We start from the raw sequence: 21,823 nt of genomic DNA, 5'->3' as shown, positions 1-21,823 counted from the left end.
GACTGAGTCAATTATCTGGCATGGGAATTAATTAGTCCTGTTGTACAGGCAGAGAAACCGAGACATGTTAAGGTGACCTGTAGACATCACTTAGCCATTATCTGTCAGAGCCTAAACTGATGAAGGTTATAAAAAGGTCAGGTCACCTACCTAGATTCCTAATAATACCGACTGATTCTATTGAGATGTGACAATGACACATCCATTTATCACTTCTGCTTTTTACAACTGCTCAATCTTCAACCCTTTCAAAACTCAATTTGTCTGTGTCAAAAATAATGGGGGTAGTACCATTCTGATGGGTTCTTTAATCAGGTTTTCAAAAAACTGTTTTTCTAAAATGATCTTGTCTAAACCCTCATAAATAAGAATAAAATAGCCCAGTTATCTTGATTACAATATTATTTCTTTCCTCCTAGAAACTGCTAAAACTCATCACTAAGTCTATCCTTCACTCGTTTTCATGCATGTGCATTTCATCACACAATCTCATGTGAACAGCTATTTTTCACATTTAATAAGTAATTGTTCCTCTTTAGAAATCTGTCTCCGTCAATAATCACAATCAAGGATTTTTTTCATTTGCTTTCTTTATCTACGGTCCGTCTGCCATGTAAAAACTTGCAGTGCTCTGGCCTGGCTAGATGACGCTGAGCAGTCCACAATTCTGTGCAGGGAAAGACTGGGAATGAGTCTGGGAGGGGTCCCAGGGTGTTCTCTCCGATCACGGTGAATGTATAAAATATCAACAACTTCTCTGCTCCCCGGTCCTGCTTGGGGCTTAGAACAATATTAATTTATTGTTCTTTTCTTTCCTGGTTGCAGGGAAATTGTAGTTTCTGGATTTCTACTCACAGATGACAGCCAGAAAAATTAATCATGACCATCATGGGGGTGGAGGTTTGACCACCAGCTCTTTCTCTTGTTTCTCTAAATCAGCTCGCTCACCACGACAGGCACAAAACACCGGACTCATGGATTTATGATATTCTGGCCCTGAGAGGGATCCTGGTAGTTAAACTAGTGGTTCTCACTCTGGCTATACATTAAAAGCTGAACTAGGAAGGTGTAAACAAAATTCTCCATGCCAAACTCCATCTATAAAAATTGATTTAATTGGTCATGGGTGGGGCTCAGGCATGGGCACTTTTAAAAATAATGGCTTTATTGGGATATATTTCCTGTGTCATAAAATTTGCCCATTTAATATGTGCAGTTCAATAGTTTTCAGTATAATCACAGTTATGTGACCACACCACAATTTAGAACAGTTTCATTACCTCAAAAAGAAACCCTGTACACATTAGACTTCATACTCATTCCCAACCCCTACCCTCCAGCCCTAAGTAAATGCTAATCTACTTTTGCCTCTATAGGTTTCCCTATTTCAGACATTCATCTATGATTTATACTCCTGTAAATGGAATCACACAATACGTCATCTTTTGTGACTGGTTTCTTTTACTTAACATGCTTTCAAGGTCCATCCACGTTCAAGCCTAGAGTAGTACTTCATGTCTCTTATTACCAAATAATATTCCATTGTATAGATATACCACATTTTGTTTACCCATTCATCGGCTGAGGGACATTAGGGTTGGTTTCCATTTCTAGGCTATTATGAGTTTTGCTGCTATGAGCTTTCAGGTATAAATCTTTGCATGGGTATGTGTTTTCACTTCTCCTGGGTATATATACCTAGGAGCGAAATTGGTGGGTCATAGGATAACTATCTTTAACCTTTGAAGGAAATGCCATATTGTTTTCCAAAATGGCGGTACCATTTTCCATTTTCCACTAGCATATGTGGATTCCAATTTCTCTACATCCTTGCCAACTCTTGCTATTATCTCTCTTTTTAAAAATTCCAGTCACCTTAGTGGATGTGACGAAGAAGTGTGTGTGTGTGTGTGTGTGTGTGTGTATATATATATATATATTTTTTTTTTTTTTTTAAGAGAGCGAGCATGTGTGCACAAGCAGTGCGGGGAGGGGCAGAGGGAGAAGGAGAGAATCTTAAGCAGACTCCATGTGGAGCCCGACATGGAGCTCGATCTCACAACCCATGAGATCAGTCCTGCTGCCTCAAGACATACAAAAATTGCTTCTTACCAAGGAATTAGATTTTCTTGAGCACTCTACTCTCATGTATTGCTAAAGGAGGGGAGACATACATACATCTGCCAAACCTCAGAGTAGAGTCCCTTCATAATAACAGGCACTTTTCTACTTTTTAAAACCAAGCCTAATCACAGGAGTCCTCAAAAGTAGAGAACCTTCTCTGGCTCTGGTCAGGGAGAGAGATGTGATGATGGAAGAAGGTTAGAGAGTCCTCTGAAGATGGAGGAAGGAGACCAAGAAATGAGGGCAGCCTCTAAAAGCTGGTAATGGCGAGGAAATGGATTCTTCCTTAGAACCTCCAGAAAGGAGCACAGCCCTGTTGACACTTGGTTGTAGCTCACTGAGACCCGAGTTAGACTTCTAACCTATAGAATTGTAAGAAAATGGGTTTGTGTTATTTTAAGCCACTCTCTGATAATCCCTTATGGCAGCAACAAAAAAATGAATGTTATCTGGTAATAATGTGCATGTGTAGGAGAAGGCCCTTGTTGTTGGGAGATGCATGCTCATGTGTTTAAGAGGGAAAGGTCACCATGTTGGGTAGCCTACTTTTGATGGTGTGGCAAGAGACAAGTATGTGCATTTAGCTGGCGAGAACAGAGTGGGTATGGCAAGATGTTAATAGTAAATCTAAGTCAAGGTATACACGCATTCATTGGACAGTTATTTCAATTTTTCTGTGAATTCATCATTGAAAAAAGTTTAAGTTCAAAAAACAAACAAACAAAAAAGAAGCAAGGAATAGATGGATAATTGTTGTGCTTTTCAAAATCACTTCCTAGGACAGTAGTCTCCCAGGAATCACTCTAAGTTTCTTCCCAGCGCACTGAGTTTCTGAGAATGAAGGCTTAGTACAAGGTATGACATAACATGCACAACGAGACTTTAACGCGCCAAATTAAAAACTTGAACAATATTACGAAAGCAATCAGAACTCTCACAAACTGTCTTTGCCATTCTTATTTCAGATCTGGAGAGGTAACATTTAGAATGACAGCCAGTTATGTTTTGACATGTTTAATCCATGAAGGCATAAATGCATAATTTTTCCTGTCCATCTTTCTGTCCTTGTGTAAGAATTCTGGAAGAGTTTATGTGTTGTGTTCTTATGGGTGAGCACAGAAAAATTATTATGCTCAAATAACTTTCTTCTCAAAGAAAAGGGCCTGGAGCCACCAAGGTGATGGCAGGGCAAAGGCACCATTCTGCTAAAGGCAATTTCACCTCTACGTGGGTTCCCTGTCTAAAAGAGAGACATCACTTTTTTCATCATGAAGCCTATAGAGGCTGGGCTGGTAGCAAAACACCAGGGTTCAAATAGTGAGTCTCCAATTAGAGGCCAAGATTCTAATCACAGGTCAATATAAGTGACTGAGTGATAAGTCCAAATATACAATGGGAGATTCATTATGTAAAAACACAACACAACAGGGCGCCTGGGTGGCTCAGTTGGTTAAGCAACTGCTTTCGGCTCAGGTCATGATCCTGGAGTCTCAGGATCTAGTCCCACATCGGGCTCCCTGCTCAGCAAGAAGTCTGCTTCTCTCTCTAACCCTCCCCTCTCTCATGCTCTCTCTATCTCATTCTGTCTCTCAAATAAATAAATAAAATCTTGAAAAAAAAAAGAAAGAAAATAAGGTAACACCATAAAAACGTTAAAAGGGTCTTTAGAGAAAAAAAAAACACAACAAACCTCTGTTCCTATTTGACTCAGAACTGTGTAAGTCATGTGACAAACAATTCTTTAAATTTTTTCTATCATTATAGTTTTGTCATTTTTCTTCTCCAGTAGCATGACATTTCTTCTTTTGCCTGTATTACTAACAATATATTCTACAGATTAAACAGCTAGCTTCTTTATTTCTGGCTCATTTCCAATCACTAGTGTAAAATGACAACTCAGACTGTAGGCAAACAGCTAAGTATTTTCACCCTGCTATGGACTGAAATGTACTCCCCACTCCTGAAATTCATGTGGTGAGGTCCTAAACCCCAAAATGATGGTGTTTAGAGGTGGGATCTTTGGGAGGTAATTAAATTATGAAAGTGGAGCCCTCATGATGGGCTAATACCCTTATATGAAGAGATGTGAGCGAGATCTCTTTCTCTCTCCGACGTGTAAGGAAATAGCAAAAAATGGGCCTCTGCAAGCCAGGAGGAGAGCTCTTAGCAGGAACCAAATTGGCCGACACCTTGATCTTTGACTTCCCAGCTTCTAGGGCTGTGAGAAAGAAATTTCTGTTGTTTAAGCCACCCAGTCTACGGTGTTTTGTTACGGCAGCCTGAGCTGACTAATACACACCCACACTCTAAGACTCCTTCCATGCTATCCTTTCTCTTCTTTAACTCCATTACCGTATATCAAGTAGTACATGAGTACAGACATAGATTCATGCAACAACCATTCACTGAGCAACCACTATGTGACTTACGCTAGGTCTGGCATTCAATACCCAAATTCTAGAGCCATGATACTAGGTAAGTACTCTGGTCATTAACCCTATGCTTTTGATATCAAGTGCTGAATCCTAATTTATCAGGAACTTGATTTCAAAAAGTCTTTGAGGCAACCTGTGCTTTTGTGACAACATTTTTCTGGAAAACAAGAGTCATTGAAGAATTGACCAAATTTTCTTGTAAGATCAGCTTAATAATTAAAGGTTGTGATTTGGAGACATCAAATGAATGATGAATGTTTGCAAAAAATATGCCATAAAGGTAAATATACTAAAACCAGAACCCTGAGTAGTAGCTAAAACAGAGTAAATTTATACTAAAAATTCTACAAAATGTACAGAATGTTCTAGGTGTATGATTACAAAAGGGCTCCATCTACTCTAAAATGTAAGTACACAACATAAAAGTACAACTCTACTGGACATTAAACATGACCTAATGTAGTACATACACACATATATACACACGTCCCAGCGTGTAAGATCTAGAATTAAAGATTGCCATTTACAGAGGAGGGACAGAGGTGCAAAGAAGTGAGGGGAGCTGGCTAAAGACACAGAAAACTAGCAGCAAGGTGAGGCAGAAGCCCAAAGCTCAGTTCAGGGTTTTCTCCACATTCTGTACCCCCTTTTTGTAAATAGTAAATGAGTATACTGATGTATCAGTGGGTAAGGAGAGTGAAGAATTCTACGGAAATTGATACTAGGTTGGGGTGCCTGGGTGGCTCAGTCAGTTAAGCCTCTGACTCTTGGTTTTGGCTCACCAGGTCATGATCTCAGGGTCATGAGATAAGAGACTTGCGTTGGGCTCTGCGCTCAGCAGGGAGTCCGCTTGAGATTCTCTCTTTCTCTTTCCCTCTCCCTCTGCCCCTCCCCTGCTCTCACACCTGCCTGTGCTCACTCAATCACTCCCAAATAAATAACTCAAAAAAAAAAAAAGAAAGAAATTGATACTAGGTTACAACAAGCAAAGAGCTAATTGTGGACAGCACATTATTTTCAGGCTGATGGCACCCACTTAGAGTTTTGATATAGAATCCACTTGGAATAAAATTGCATTGAAGTGCTCTGATAGCACGAAACACGCTTTCTTTAGCCAAGCTACTCAAATAAGCCTGGCTACTAAGTTTTCTTTGTAGCTTGTTGTCAAGCAACACTGGATATAAACAATAAGGTACAAGTTTTTTCTATAGGTGCTAGGACTTCTGAGGTATAGTTTTTCTGCTGTGAGTCACTGTAAGTTATGCATTTATACAAATAGCAATAGATTTCCATAAAGAACATTTATTAAGCTTCAAAACAGATTATCAAATGTAGGATTAAAATAACCAATAATTATAAGCTGAACACATACTTTGGTTTTTCAGCTACCAAGAATGATTGCAGATTTAAAAGTCAAAATTCATACATCACTGAGCCTCCTCACCTGAGTATTCTAGCTCATTGATCACTCTGGTTATTTCTCATATTATCATATAATTTCCTTTTGAATAATCTAAATCTACTCAGAGCAGAGACACTAAACAACTGATCTCAAGCAAAGGCAATGGAATTATTCCCAAAGTAAGTAAGCAATTAAGTTGCCTGTCTTCAAGTAGCTTTCTTGGAACGGAGAAGGGGAAGGAACTGAGGAATGGGTGGGGTGTAGGGGTTATAGGAGGAAGACAAAGAAAGAGATAGGAACCTCTGGGACTAAGTGAGATAATACACAGAAGAGTAAATGCTTTGCATAAAATTGGCAGAAAAGTTAAGATGACTTAAGATTAAGATTTTTTTGCAGAGATCAAAAAATGTTAGAATGATGATGTATTTATAGAGAATTACTGAACTGGCAGTGAACAGGAACAGGGTTTGAAGATATGTGGAATTTTTTTTGGGGGGGGAAACAAAAAATTAAAACCTAAGTAATAATTACTCATGGTTAAATAACTTAAAATGCTGAGCAGTGATCCCCTGTCTGACCCCTACCCACTCTTAGTCTTGTGTCCCTGAAAAAAGCACCTACAGCTTCCAAAAACAGACTATTTTGGCTCCTAATTCTTCCAGTGGTCACATCCACATGGAAATTGCTACTTGTTGATGTATTAATTTTAGATATTTTGATTCTGACCACCCTTCTTCCCTCCCCCCAGTTATACCCAATTCCCCTTCCTAATGTTATATTATTATTTTTAGTTTATCTACTGGTCTCTTAGATTTGTATACATGTCCTTACCTCCAGCAGGACTCCCCACACTATAAATTGCTTATTTAACTACCCTCCTGGACTCTGAGCTCCTAAGGCAGGAGGGAAGCAAGGAGGGGTGCAGAGCGGGAGAGAGTTTTGGGGAGGAAATGCCGAAGGAGCTGATCCCTGAGCTTTATCTTGCAAGCAGAACAGGATGGGGGGACAGGCGGCAGGGGTGGGATGAGCAGAGGGCATTCCAGGAAGAAGAAGAGGCGTGGCAAACACACAGAGGTGGAAAGAGCATGGTAGATGGGGAACCGGAAAAAGTTCAAGAAGGAAAAAAAGACACGGGTGAGAAGGTGAGTGGTTCTTCATCGTCTGGAAGGACGTCGGCCTGCAGCAGAGAGAGGCCGTCAGCAGGGACAGAGCTGGGGAAAGACAACAACAGGCACCTGCCTTCTTGGCGGCGCTTTGGTCTCATTGCTGGCTATTGTCTTAAGAACACCTCTTCTTGCTCCTACGCAGGCTAGGTAACAGGTATCCCTCCCACCACAATGGCAGAGAACATCATTCTCAGCCTCGTTCTGAAGGGCTGAGCGGGACTGAATTAGGCAGATCGTTATCTTTTCTTTGATTAAGATTCCAAATGAGAGAAAGAGGAATGGTGTTAAATGAAGTAAAATCTAAGTTTAAAAAAGTTAAATAATTCCATGATCTGAAATTACACAAAAAACACAATGTAGAAAACACTCTATCAGTGACTTTTTAATAATACTAGTGAATAATTATAACCCTCCAATAATTGTCTAAATAGATTAGCATTTATGCAATATATAGGAGAGATTTTAAGGTTTTTTTTTTCATTTACTGTCAATCTTATGCTAACAAGAGTGATATCATTTTAATATAATAACAAAGTGCCTAATGCAGTCATCTTGAACATTAATTGATAAGTTTTGTAGGTAAGTCTCCAGTTAATTACCTGTCTTTTTTGTTTAATTTTGAGATTTGAGTCTGCTTCCATTTGTTTTGTCTGGCAGTGCCTACATCCATCTATGACCTTCATCTTGTTTAATTGAGGGAAAAAAAAATTTAGCAAAGCATTTCCTACCCTTGTACTTAATATATTCATATTTTCTGATTCATCTTTCCTTTTATAATTATATTTTTAAGGTCATATTAAGCCTGCAGAGATAGTGGAATATATGTCTCCATTCTAATGAACATTTTGTTCAAGTTAGCTAGCCTTTTTTTTTTCCTGCACTGGATCTTTTACTTATTCCTTCAAATTCATCTAAAGATTCTTCAATAGCTGTAGTTATTGGGAACCTTTTTTTTTTTTTAAAGATTTTATTTATTTATTTGAGAGAGAGCCCGTGAGAGCACGAGCAGAGGGAGGGGCAAAGGGAGAAGCAGACTCCCCACTGCCCAAGAAACCTGCTGCGGAGGTGGATACAGAGCCAAAGGCAGACACTTAATCGACTGAGCCACCCAGGCCCCGCCCCCCCGCCCTTTTTAAAGTAGGCTCCATGCCCAATGTGGAGCCCAATGCGGGGCTTGAACTCACGACCCTGAGATCAAGATCTGAGCTCAGATCAAGAGTCGGACGTTTAACCGACTGAGCCACCCAGGCGCCCCGTTACCGGGAACCTTTTAACAGCTTTCTTTATATTGTTTTGAGAACTTTTTAAATTTCCAAATGGAATTTTTATGAAAATTATTTATGCTCTACTTTATTCATACCATGTTTCATCTAAACATATTTCTAAGCCCACTAGATTTCTGCCTCTCTAACCTGAGGTGGTTGAAGAAACCAAACAGGTATAAAGACCTACCAAAGGCAAAACCGAAATAAAACAGACTAATTAATGGCCTTGCCAAGGACCAGAACCTGGGCCTGTGAGCTTCCAAAAGGAACTTGTTCCTACGTGTGCAACTTTCAGAGAGGCCACTGAAGGCATTTTCTTCCAATTAAGACACTGGCTCACCATTCTTTACGTTTTATTCTTTTCATACGAAGAGTGGGTGATTCTTCTTATTTTTAAATTCAGTTTCATTCATCCAACATTTACTGAGGATCTATGATGTACTATTAGGGTTTCACAGAAGGAAGGTGAATGTGCAAATTTTCTGCTTTCATTCTTTTTTTCATTAACCATTTAATACAGAACTAATACCAAGTAAAATCTCAGGAATGACCTTGCTCTTTGAAATAATATTTTGCTGTTCTTTAATCACACTGAGTTCCTAATTTCATAAGACAACAAAAAGCAGCCTTAATAAACACAGCACTCACTTGATTCTCCAGATAAAATGAAAAGTTATTTTCTAAAGAACTCAGTAACTAAAAATAGCTAAAATACCCTTACTCTCGCTTCCCTGTTCAGGCCCGCATTACACTCTATCTGAAACCTACATAATTTCTTTTATATCCTCTTTATATTTTCACCCCCTTTGTGTCATCTTTCTTTTTTCAACAATGATTCTTTTTCTTTTTTCTTTTCTTTGACTAGGCAAACATAAAACTCAGAGAATTCATAACAATGTAATACAATGAATACTAATAATTGCAAACTAAATCTAGAGTAAAAGCACCTACGTGACAAATGTCTGACATTGGCATAAAATGATTAGAAAACCGGTCAAGATTATAATGATCGATGAAAATGAAGGAATAAGTCAAAAGTCCCAAACCATAAATTCCTGATCTATTTTTAGGCTGGTGGATCACGGTGGGGTAGTTCTTAGAGCTAGACCATCTGGGCTCAAATTTTAGCTCTGTCACTTAGTAGCTCTGTGAATCTGAGGAAGTTACTTCACTTCTCTACCCCTCTGTTTTCTCATCTGCTGAATGAGAATAATACACCTGAAAACTCGTAATGTTGCTATACAGTGCCAGACACCGTCGACTCTGATTGTTGTAATCGTTGAAACAGACTGTATGATTTTTTATCATTAATCTTTCTGCCTGCTATACTTCAAGACTAATTTGTAGGTTTTATATATTCCTTGACTTCTATCACCTGAAAACTCTGGTCCTGGCCTCACCAATCACATCTATCTACGTAAGGTTTCTCAAACCTGGCTCTAGAGAAATGATTCTTATTTTTGAAATCCCGGGTCACTGAGTGAAATGGGGGGGTCACAGATTTTTGGGGACAGTCTAATACAGATAGCCTCCCCAACTCCTAGACAATCCCTCCCCACTCTGTTATTTATCCTAACACCTTACCTGTTCTGTTAATTACATCTCCAGAAAGCAGGACTGCTTTTATCAGTGGATATTCACTGATCTCAAAAGGATAAATATATACATATATATGACAGGTGCAGAGACAATGGGCTAGAAAGCCTGCTTTCAGCTTCTTGGGAAACAAAAGGATATTTGCTATTTTTCCTTTTTCTATTAAAGCCCTGGCTTGACCTATTTTTCCCCCTCTATTCAAAGTTAAGCCTGGAAATAACACACTTTATTTTTTTAGTTAAAAAACAAGAATAGGAACGGGCCTCATTTAGTAATGAAGGGAACATAACCTTTATTCAATGCAAAGGGCACTGGATTCTATATTCCTCCGTGCGCCAAATAGCCCTCTGCGCTTTAAAAACTAATTATAGGAGGGGAGTGTGACTTTTCAGTCTTTCTGGCTCCTGCCATGCTCTATGGTACCCTAACGTGCTACACCGAGGCTCTGTCAACTCTACCACACTGGAGCATCAATAAAGGGTGTTCTCTTCTACTTATCTTCACTTTCAATGGCTAATCAGGATAGAGAATGTGAAAGATTAAGAGCAAAGAATCACAAACAAAACAAAACAGCTGAAAAAGTTATTTTTCTATTGTTCAAGTAAATATAATTTGTTTTCCAAACTATGTCTACATGCAGAAGCATGGACGAATCTCTTGGGCATAATGTTCAACAAAATAAACCCGATACTATGATTAAACTTATATAAAATTTGGGGACATTCAAATCTGATCTATGGTGATCCAAGTCAGAATAGTGGTTACCTTGAGGGTAGGCTGTCCGGGTGCTAGGAGAGTTCTCTATTTTGATCTGGGAAGTGATTTCATGGGTATAATCGTATATAACATTTCACTGAGTTATATATCTAAGGTTACACTTGACTTCATGTATGTTGTAATTCACCAAAAATTTTTTAAAATGTGTGTATAAGTTGTTTTGCCTTCAGATTTAAGATGGAAGGTGATATGACTCAGTGAGCAAAGCAAGAATAAGAAAGCTAGGGACCTAATGTAGCTTTTCTGTATCAGAAGCACGAGGTGGTACACAGACATGCAGCTCTGTGGACTAGCATTCTCTTTTCTGGAATAGGGATAGAAGCCCATCCCTTTAAGCTACTGGAGATACTAATAAAACCAACTGAAAATCTCTTTGCAAGCATGGAAGACAACTAAGAAGTTGCATAATAATAAGCTGAGGAAACAGGAAGATTTACATTCATTTAAAGTAACCTGAAAAGTTGGGAAAAATAATTTATCCTCTAGAAATTGCTTCTAATAAAACTATTCAGGTTACAGATATGATTAAATGTATACACTTAAAGAGAAAAGCAGAACAGAACATCCAAGAAGTGTAGGAACAATTTAAAAAGGTGTAATATGTGGACAATGGGAATACCAGAAGGAGAAGAAAGAGAAAAAGGAACAGGAGAAATATTTGAAGAAATAATGACTGTGAATTTCCCAAAACCAATGACAGACATCAAATCACAGATCTAGGAAGCTCAGAGAATACCAAGCATGAAGTGTGCCATCGCGTGCGTGCGCGCGCGCACACACACACACACACACACACACACATACACACACACCTACACCTAGGCATATAATATTCAAATGGCACAAAATAAAAAAGAACAAAATCTTGAAAGAAGTCTGAGGCAAAAAATTACCTTACCTACTGAAGAACAAAGATAAAAGTTACATTAGACTTCTCTTCAAAAACCATGGAAGCAAGAATAATGGAGTGAAATATTTAAAGTGTTAAAAGAAAACAATCACCAACCTAGAATTTGGTACCCTACACAATTATTTTTCAAAAGGAGAAATAAAGTCTTCTTCTGGCAAACAAAAACTGAGGGAATTTGGGAGCTCCCCACTACTTGCTAGCTGGGATGCTGCCCAATTACCAATCACTTAATAAAGCCAAATAAAAAAATGTAGGGAATTTGTCCCTAGAGGACCTGCCTTACAAAGATGTTAAAAGAAGTTCTTTAGGGCAAAGGAAAATTATTTAGTTCAGAAATTTGGATCTATGGTAGGTAAGGAAGAGCATTAGAGGAGGAATAATAAAATCTTTTATTTCTCTTACTCCTAATTGATCAGATAACAATTTGTTCAAAAGAACAACGGCAACATTATACACAGTGATTACAGCTTATGGATAAATGAAATACATGAATGACAGCAATGTTGTAAGAGATGGAAGGGGGGAATTAGGAATACTTTGTTATAAGGTACTTGCATTACCTGCTTCAGTGGTCTGGTGTTAACTAGACTTGAATTAGTTATAAATGTATATTGAAAATTCTAGGGAAACCACTAAAAAAGGTAAAAGAAAAGTATAATTTATATGCTAAGAGAGAGGAGAAAATGGAATCATATAAAATATTCAATTAAGATCAGAAAGCAGAAAAGCATGACCCATAAAAGAAAAAATACAGTAAGCTGGACTTCATTAAAATGTAAAACATCTGTTCCACAAAAGAAGCTGTGAAAAGAATGAAAACATAAGGCACAGACTGGGAAAAAAATCTTTGCAAAAACACATATCAGATAAAGGACAGTATCCAAAACATACAAAGAGCTCTTAAAACTCAACAATAAGAAAACAAAATCCAATTAAAAAATAAGCAGTATCTCAACAAAAATATATATACAAATATCAAATAAGCATATGAAAAGATGATGTTCAACATCATATGCCATTAGGGAAATACAAATGAAAACAATGAGATATCACTACACACCTGTTAGAATGTACCAACTCCAACACATTAGCACCAAACATTAGCACCTCTAGAGAGGATGTGGAGCAAAAGGAACTCTCATTCATTGCTGGCGGGAATGCAAAATAGAACCACTTTGGAAAACAGTGACAATTTCTTACAAAATGACACATACTCTTACTACACGATCGAGCAATTGCATTCTGTAGTATTTACCCAAAAGAATGAAAAACTTACATCCACACAAAAACCTGTATGTAAGTGTTTACAGCACCTTTATTTATAATTGCCAGAACCTGGAAGCAATCAAAATGTCCTTCAAGTGGTGAATGGATAAACAAACTATAGTACACCCATACAATGGAATATTACTCACGGATTAAAAAAAAACGTATCAGGCCACCCAAAAAGACATGGAGGAATCTTAAGTGCATATTTTTAAGGACAAGAAGCCAATCTGAAAAGGCTACACATGATTCCAACTCTATGATATTCTGGAAAAGGCAAAACTATGGAGATGGTAAAAAAAATCAGCAGTTGGCAGGGCTTTGGGGAAAGGAAGGCAGGGATGAATATGGGGAACACAGAAGAGTTTTAGGGCAATGCAACTATAATTCTGAATGATACTGAGATGATACATCCATTTTATATTTGTCAAGACCCAAGGAATTTACAACACCAAGAGTAAACCCTAATGTATATTATAGACTTCAGTTGATAATAATGTATCAATAATAGCTTATGAAGTATAACATATGTACCACACTTAATGCAAGATGTTAAAAACAGAGGAAACTGAAGGTGGTAGGTAAGGGTATATAATGGGAACTATACTTTTGCTCAATACTTTCTGTAAACTAAAACAGCTCCCCCCAAAAATAGTCTATTTTATATATATATATATATATATGTATATATATATATATATATATATATATATATATATATATAGTTAAATTACAGGTGAATTTTTGAGTCTCACGATTTTGATATTTTAAATGGTAACAAATTTTCATAATAAAAGGTTGGTAAAAATGAGGCACTATCATTCATGTATGAATACAGGTAACTTTGTGAGCAGTAAACACCTATTTATCTACAGTTGCAACCCACATTCTGAGAAAAAGATGAGCCCACAGTTCTATGATGAGTTAAAAGTAAAATATTGGCCATTACTTCCTTTATTCCTTTTCTGGTCTTTGCTTTTTTAAAGTGCTTTGATTTTATTTTTACTATTTATTCATTCACCTGAATATGCAAAAAACAGTAAGACTAAACCTAATTTTAATGTGACAAAGTATTACTTCATTTTTTCCTACTTTACACAGCTCTACAGTGACAGAGGTGGAAATATTTCACTGTGGCATGCCATGTGAAAATGAGTACCTTCATTGAATGAGGCCACAGTGTCATGGCTACGTAAAAAACTTAAATTGTACAAAAGTAAATGTTGAGTGATAAAGCTGAGACCTGACATTTCTCAAAATAAGTAGGAAACAATCAGAGATAATACAATGTATATGAACAAATATGAGAAGCTCATTTATATTTCCAGAAAGTTCAACTAACAGTTCTAGGAGATGAAGAGCATGCAAAGGACAATTTTAAAAGACTCTGTATGGGCAAGAACCTTAAGTCATTAATTGTCATCTTTCCAAGGTATGGCACATAACAAGGTCAATACAGCTTTGCTGAATAAATAAATGCATTAATGAGTAAATTGCATGCTTCCCCTTAGAGGGAAAAATGACCTACAAATTAAAAGATATTTTAACTTGATTTAACAATTCTCCAAATCTGATATACACCAATCCCTTCTAGAATTTTGAGTACAAAGCGTATTTACGTGGGGAATGACGTGTGTTAAGATAGAAACAGACTTTACTAAGTTCAGTTCATTGCTGCTTAATATTTAGAATTGCCCCAAATTTCATGTAAGGAAGAGTTAGCTAAACAGATGTTTTTACTCCCAGTGTTTAATACAACATAGAAAATAAATCTGTTACCTTATGAAATCTTCTTCCTCTTCTCTCTTTGGCCTCAGCTGTTTGGGTTGAGCCATGTTAATCCAGTTGGGTAGAGATTTCAGGAGTCTGCTGATATCATCATCTTTTGCCCAAGATGCACTGATGACAAGTTTCTCTTCTGACTGGACAATGCCCCTGAACACAATCAGTGGAAAAGAGACACTTCAGCACATTGCCTGGTATCCAGTTAGCATTTTTCATCTACCTTTGCTGCAGGAAAAAAAAAAAATACCACAGCCATCTCTCTTATTAACATAATCTATTATTTGAGTTGGAGTCCTGACATCCATTAGCAGGTCACATTACTGGGAAACCATTTCTAGATTTTGTTCTTAAGTCTCTTCACTGCTGAGTAATTGTGAAAGGTCCATAATAATACTAATTTGTCACCCTTATCATAGTTAATCCCTTAGGATAAATAAAAACATATGGTAGGTTTTGGGGGGATCTTTCAAGAAAGATGTTGAACAAATAACAATGTTATGAAATAATGATATAAATGGTACTGGAAAGGTGATGAAGTGTTACAAAAGGTTGTTCTCTGACTTCTTAGTTTAAAAAATACCAATTAGTTCTACTTGAAGGTACTTTCTGAACGACGCACACCCCTCTATTCAAAGTAAATCTACCATGATAGAGAAACCTTCTGCCCCAGATGTCAGGCAGAAAAAGTCTTTGATTATTGCTCTCTCCAGTGGGCTTTGACTGGTGACCTAGAGTGACAGGCTTCAAGTTCTTTAATAGGGCCCATCGGTTAGCTATCAACACTGCACTTACCAGAAAGTACCTGTAAATTCATCTTAAACATTCAATTTCAACCTAATTAAAAAGCTTCTCCTTCTGTTCAACATTTCTGTCACTGTAACGAATTTCAATGGTCTAAAAATCATCAGCAACTCTAGGTGACAGGAATGACATTTATTTATGAAGGGAGTGCTACTTAGCTGGCTACCCCCTCTTAAGTTGACCCAGACTCCACGAGGTTTCCCCCTGTCACACGCAGGAATTTATGTTGGTGTAAGAATCCTAACTAGGGGACATTATGCACATCTTAACATACAACATATATATGGTGGGTATTCATGATAAAAGCTCCTTAACCAACACACAATTTAATGTCTGTCAACAAAAGAAGCTGAAGCCTAAAAACTTTGATTCATGACAACCTGACTCGAGGTAATAGGATTTCAGGTTGTAGGGAGCAGTATCGCTCCGGTTCTCCGAAAATAAGCTAGAATTACTAAGAGAATGATAGCTGATTTTTAGCATTCTTCTAACTCACGATAAGCAAACGTTTTCTAACAGTAACTATGGTCAGCAATACAGAAATTAGACTTCAGAACCTTTCTTTGGGCCTCTCAAATTACTCTCCCTGGTACCTTCTAGTCTCTTCTTTTCTCTTGCTGTTTTCTTGCATCTTTTCTGCGCTATGTATGGGTTAGTCCCACAATCTGACTTTTACCCATACATATGTGGGGTGCTGGGGACCATCTCACATTCCTGACGTTGTTTGCCGGGTGGGCCGCCAATGTTCTTTGGCCTTCCTTCTACCTGCCTCTGTTCAACTTCCCCTCCCGTTCCTTCAGTGCTATTTTTTAAACCTTCACCTTTTATCTCCTCATTGCTTACCCACTACATTCTTTATCTGACACAGAAGGGAGGCTTCTTAATTATATACTTTCAAACATTCCACCTCTATCCCCCACAGAAATATCTTCAAATCAGTCTCATCCTCATTCACTTCCAGTTAATCTCTCTACCTAGGCTCTTAGGGATCTTCCCTACTGCCCCCCAAGTCCCCTTTCCATATCTAGTATCTCTCTCAACGTATCACCCAACCCCCCATTATTTTTTTTTTTAAAGAATGAATCAATCTCTTCCTCGATCCAACATTTCTCTCCAGTGAAGCTCCTCCCTACCCTTCATAGACCCTGTTGCTCAGTGAGTGGCCTTCAACGACTTCTCTTTCTCACCTCTCATTTTATCAATTTATGACTCTCTCTCCGGGATCTACTCTAGGATTTAAGCCATCTATTGCTTTTTTGAAATGTTTTCAATTACTGTATTTTTCCTTTCTAGATTTTCTCTTCAGCTCTTCTAGAAATCCACTGGCTTCCCTCCTCCAAAATGACCTGCCCTTGAATTATGGATTCTATTCTTTACCACTTTGAATATTTTAAAAGCAGCAATTTTAAAGTTCCTCTCATGTGGCTTTACATTTTTTGGTAGTTCGTTGGATGTCAAATGTCCTGTTAGTTGCATTTTCCTTCTTTTTTCATGATGATGAGTTTTCTCATGTATCTGCTGCTGGTCTGCAAGCTCCACCTCAGTGGGATTTGTCCTCTATGGGAATCCCACATTTGCCCTGAGTTTTAGAGATGCTACTATTAGGTGGTTTGCATTCCCCCTCTTCTGGATCCTATAGGTTTCACTAGTTCCAAGTAAGGTTTTAAGTTTTTTTTTTTTCTTTCCTTTTTTTGGCTTAAAACATTCTCTCCCAACAGGGAAAGTGCAAATGGAGGTCCTCACTTGTACCCGTGTGGGATTCTGATTTCTTCTAGAGGCCACTTTTCTACTCTCCAAATTGGGTGGCTCATTCCCAAGTCTAGAGTTTTCCTGGTTGCAGTCATAGGTGGCAAAGTCCCTTGCATAACTTCTGCAGGGGATAAAACTCCCTCCCATGCAGGTGTTCAAATGCCAGCCCCTACTTGGGTCTGAACTCGGCTATGATCTGAATGTCTGTGTCTGTCCAAAACTCACATGTTGGAATCCTACTATCAATGTTATAGTGTTAGGAAGTGGGGCCTTTAGGAAGTGATTAGGTCACAGGAGTAGAGCCTTTATGAGTGGGATCAGTGCCCTTATAAAGAAATCCCACAGAGCTCCCTAGCTCCTTTCACCATGTGATAAAGCAATGAGAAGTCTCCGACCTGGAAGAGGGCCTCACCTTACCCTTCTGGCAGCCTAATCTTGAACTTCCACCCTCCAGAACTGTGAGAAATAAATTTCTGTTGTTTATAAGCCATCCTATCTGTGCCATTTTGTTACAGCAGCCCAAACCGACAAAGACAATTGCCATATGAAGTCTTGAACTTTTGTGGGCCACTCAGCATCACTATTTGCTTACTGCTATGGCACGCAGATCCTATATGCTATCTTCTTTCATTTGAGGCATCTGGAGAATTGCTTTTCTTCCTTTTGAAATTGGCTGAATATTTAAAATTTTTTAAAGATATATATAAAGATTTTATTTGAGAGAGAGAGTGAGAGCACGAGAGAGAGCATGAGCAGGGGAAGGGGCAGAGGGAGAGGGAGAGGGAGAAGCAGACTCCCCACTGAGCAGGGAGCCTGATATGGGGCTCGATCCCAGGACCCCGAGACTATGACCTGAGCCAAAGGCAGATGCTTAACTGACTGAGCCACCCAGGTGCCCCTAAAGTTACATATTTTTAACTGGACTTTGTATGTGTTAGGAGTAGGAGAAGGGTTTCCTAAATCTATCAATTCCACACTTTTGACTGAAGTCAAAATTCAGTCTTAAATCAATTGCAATCAGGGTTCTAGAACCACCATTCCTGTGAAACTGTTCCACTGACCCATGGGTGTATTTTATTCTTTACATTCTTTGATTATTCTAAAGCACCTGATACTTTTGATTATTCCCTTCCTGAAATATTACTCCTTGGGTTTCCACATTATCATCTTTTCCTGGTTCTACTCCTGCTACCCTAACATCTTTCTTAGAAAAATTGATGGCTCTCGTGATGGGTATTAAAGAGGGCATGTTCTGCGTGGAGCGCTGGGTGTTATACACAAACAATGAATCATGGAAAACTATATCAAAAACTAATGATGTAATATATGGTGATTAACATAACAATAAAAAAATTTAAAGACAAAAAAAAGAAAGAAAAATTGATGGCTCATTTCCTCTGTCCATTCTCTTAATATTGGTGTTCCATTCCACATTTCTCACTTGGGCAATTTCATCTTCTTGCCAGACATGACTAACCTATATTCTGATAACTCCTAAATTAATATCTTCATGGCTGTCCTTTCTTCTGAGTCTTGGACCTGCATATCCAAAGGCTTCCTGAAGATTTCTACTTGAAAGTCCTACCAGCATTTCAAATTAAAATGAATCAAAGGAACTCATTCATTATACACCTTTCCCTCTCTGACTAAACATCTAGTATTCCCTGTTTTGGTCAACAGTCCAACCATCCATCCTGTTACTCAAGTCACGAACTAAGAGTCATCCTATTCACCCACAGTCACAACATCCTGCCAATTTGACCTCTTCAGTATCTTACAAATCTGTCATTTTCCTGTTTAGATCCACTGCCATTAACCTTGTCACTTGAATTTGGCAGTTAACTGGGCATCTTGCTTGGAACTTCTAGACCATCAGTCCAACTTAACACTAGCTGGAAGAGTTATTTTCCTAAAACTGTTCAAATACAGTCATGTTGTTCTCCTTAGAACTCCACTGATTCCTAATTCTAAGACCAAGTCCAAACTTAAGAGTATGAATGAACATCCATGTTTTCAGGTAGCTTTCCTCCTCTATGTTCACTATTCCCCAACACCCCACCTGTGTTGGCTAAACACCCTATACATAATGAGTATTCTAGAGTTTTTTTCAATGGGGGAGGGGTAATATTTCCTACTTCTGTGTATTATCTCTGCCTGTAAAGCCTTTTCCTCATCTCCTTGTTTGATTCTACTGATTAAGCTTTACTTCGATTCCTCCCTTAGGACAGCTGAGTCTTCTTCTGTGCTTCATCACCTTTATGTCAGAGATTTCCAACCTTGACCGCACGCTGGGATAACATGGGGAGCTTTTATTTTTATTTTTATTTTTTTAAAGATTTTATTTATTTATTTGACAGAGAGAGACACAATGAGAGAGGGAACACAAGCAGGGGGAATGGGAGAGGGAGAAACAGGCTTCCCGCGGAGCGGGGAGCCCAACGCGGGGCTCGATCCCAGGACCCCGGGATCACGACCTGAGCCGAAGGCAGACACTTAATGACTGAGCCACCCAGGCGCCCCAACATGGGGAGCTTTTAAAAAAACCAGACACCAAGTCCACAACCAAGCCCAAGTAAATCAATCTCTGGGGGTGGAACCCAGGCATTAGAATTTTTACAAGTTTCCCAGGTGATTCCACTGTGGATTCAAAGGTGAGAACCAACACCTTACACACACTTCTACTATCACTGGTCCTACGGGCACTTGTTTGCAAGTTGGGATCCCATAGTGGATGATGAGTTCCTTGAGGGTAGAGTGAATTTCTCTTTGGTTTTTGTGTCCCCAGTTTCTAGTACAATACCTGGTATTTGGAATATATATAAGAACTGAACTGAAGCTAAAAATAAGCTCTCTTCAGTTTTAGGAGTCTAGGTAATTTATTAAACTAAAACCATCTTTGTGGTTTTCCTTTACTTCTCTGTACGAAATGACTTAGGTGAGATAATCAAGTCATTTGATATTTTAATCAACTTAGAGATCACTCTGCCAGGCTCTCACCATACCTCTCTGAATTTAATACAAATCAGACTCGTGATTATAGGTGTGACTCCCTCTGAAAAAAATTCAACATAAAAAAAGTCCTGATTCACAAAACAAATAAATTACAGAGTGATTATTGACATGCTTTCCCCCCTTTTACTCCGCTTGTTTCTCAGTGGCATATTTTTGCAAGGTCTCCTCAAAGTCTTACTTTCTCTGCGAAGAATTTGTTGACTATGTCAGCTTACAATAATCTCCTCCTTTGAAAAGCAAATGAACAAAACCCCTCCTTTACACTGATCACCTAGACTTCAAAATTAGAACTTTGTCCTATATACTGGGTTGGGAAAACTATCATCAATGGGTCAAATCTGCCCCATCAACTGCGTTGGTATGTCCTGTAAGCTATGAACAGGGTTGACATTTTAAGATGCTTTTTATTTTTTAAATTAAATTTATTTTATTTTTTTAATATTTTATTTATTTGAGAGAGAGACACAGCGAGAGAGGGAACACAAGCAGGGGGAGTGGGAGAGGGAGAAGCAGGCTTCCCGCAGAGCAGGGAGCCCGATGTGGGGCTTGATCCCAGGACCCTGGGATCATGACCTGAGCCAGAGGCAGACGCTTAACGACTGAGCCACCCAGGCACCCCTAAAGATGCTTTTTAAAAAAAAGATCAAAAGGAGAATATTTTGTGAGATGTGGAAGTTATATAAAATTTAAATTTTAGCATCCATATCTAGAAAGAACTTTGGCTGGGTGGTTCAGTTGCTCTTAGACCCATAATGCGGTGAAATTCTACTCCGCAGAGTTAGAACCTGACTTAGGTTTTCCAGCACGTATATCTTTGAGCCCATGGATGCTGCCCTAGGGTTCAGGAAATAGTTTGGGTGTATAGATGTGAGATGGTATTGTACATTTTGGGGATCTAGAATTTTTTTCATTTTGGCACTAGCTGAAATGAGAAAAAATAGCTTAGTGAAATACTACCTTAAGTACCCACATTGTTCACTTACATATATTTTTTAAAGACTGGCTTAATTCAATAATCAATATTTTGTTACTGCCTTCACTAATATTCATAGATCCTATTTTATTAAAAAAACAGAAATCAAAACGACCTAACATGCTACCTATGTACTGCCTTCAACAATAAATTATTAATTCATTCTGGAACGAAGATCAATCCCAAATGTCATTCCAAGTATTCTAATTTGAAATATTGGCATTGATCAGCGACATAGAATTACCGTAAAGGGAAGTTTTCATTCAAATGGCAAAATCTCCATCCTCACCAACTGCATTTATTAGTTTATCATTTTGTGATAAGCTGGATTGTGGGGGCTACAAAATTCTAGGACATACCCAAATAGCCTCAGAAAAGAAGAGCTAAATTTCCAACAGTTATTCCACAAGAGGAGTAGGGTTAATTACCACTCCCAGAACCATAATCTACTGATTAATTCACAGCTCAAGGGGCCACAGACAGAACCATCTGTGTAACTATTTGTACCTGTTCCCAGGAGGAAGAAGAAAATAGGCATACCTCTTGGAAGAGGTGATAAGCC

General features: G+C 38.3%; 1 protein-coding gene across 1 annotated transcript in view; it reads right to left on the bottom strand.

The window, feature by feature from the left end:
- Positions 1–21,823, bottom strand: part of EXOC4 (exocyst complex component 4) — a 728,355-nt gene that overhangs the window by 114,572 nt on the left and 591,960 nt on the right. The window contains exon 13 of the mRNA XM_025854871.2: positions 14,721–14,876. Coding sequence (XP_025710656.1) covers positions 14,721–14,876 — 156 coding nt within the window. The remainder of the gene's footprint in view (positions 1–14,720; positions 14,877–21,823) is intronic.

This window comes from Callorhinus ursinus, unplaced genomic scaffold (genome assembly GCF_003265705.2).
Source record: "Callorhinus ursinus isolate GAN/ISIS: 27379988/994484 unplaced genomic scaffold, GSC_fseal_2.0 scaffold12, whole genome shotgun sequence".
Taxonomy (NCBI): Eukaryota; Metazoa; Chordata; class Mammalia; order Carnivora; family Otariidae; genus Callorhinus; species Callorhinus ursinus.
The sequence above is the reverse complement of the archived record's forward strand: the minus strand, read 5'-3'. Positions and strand labels throughout refer to the sequence as shown.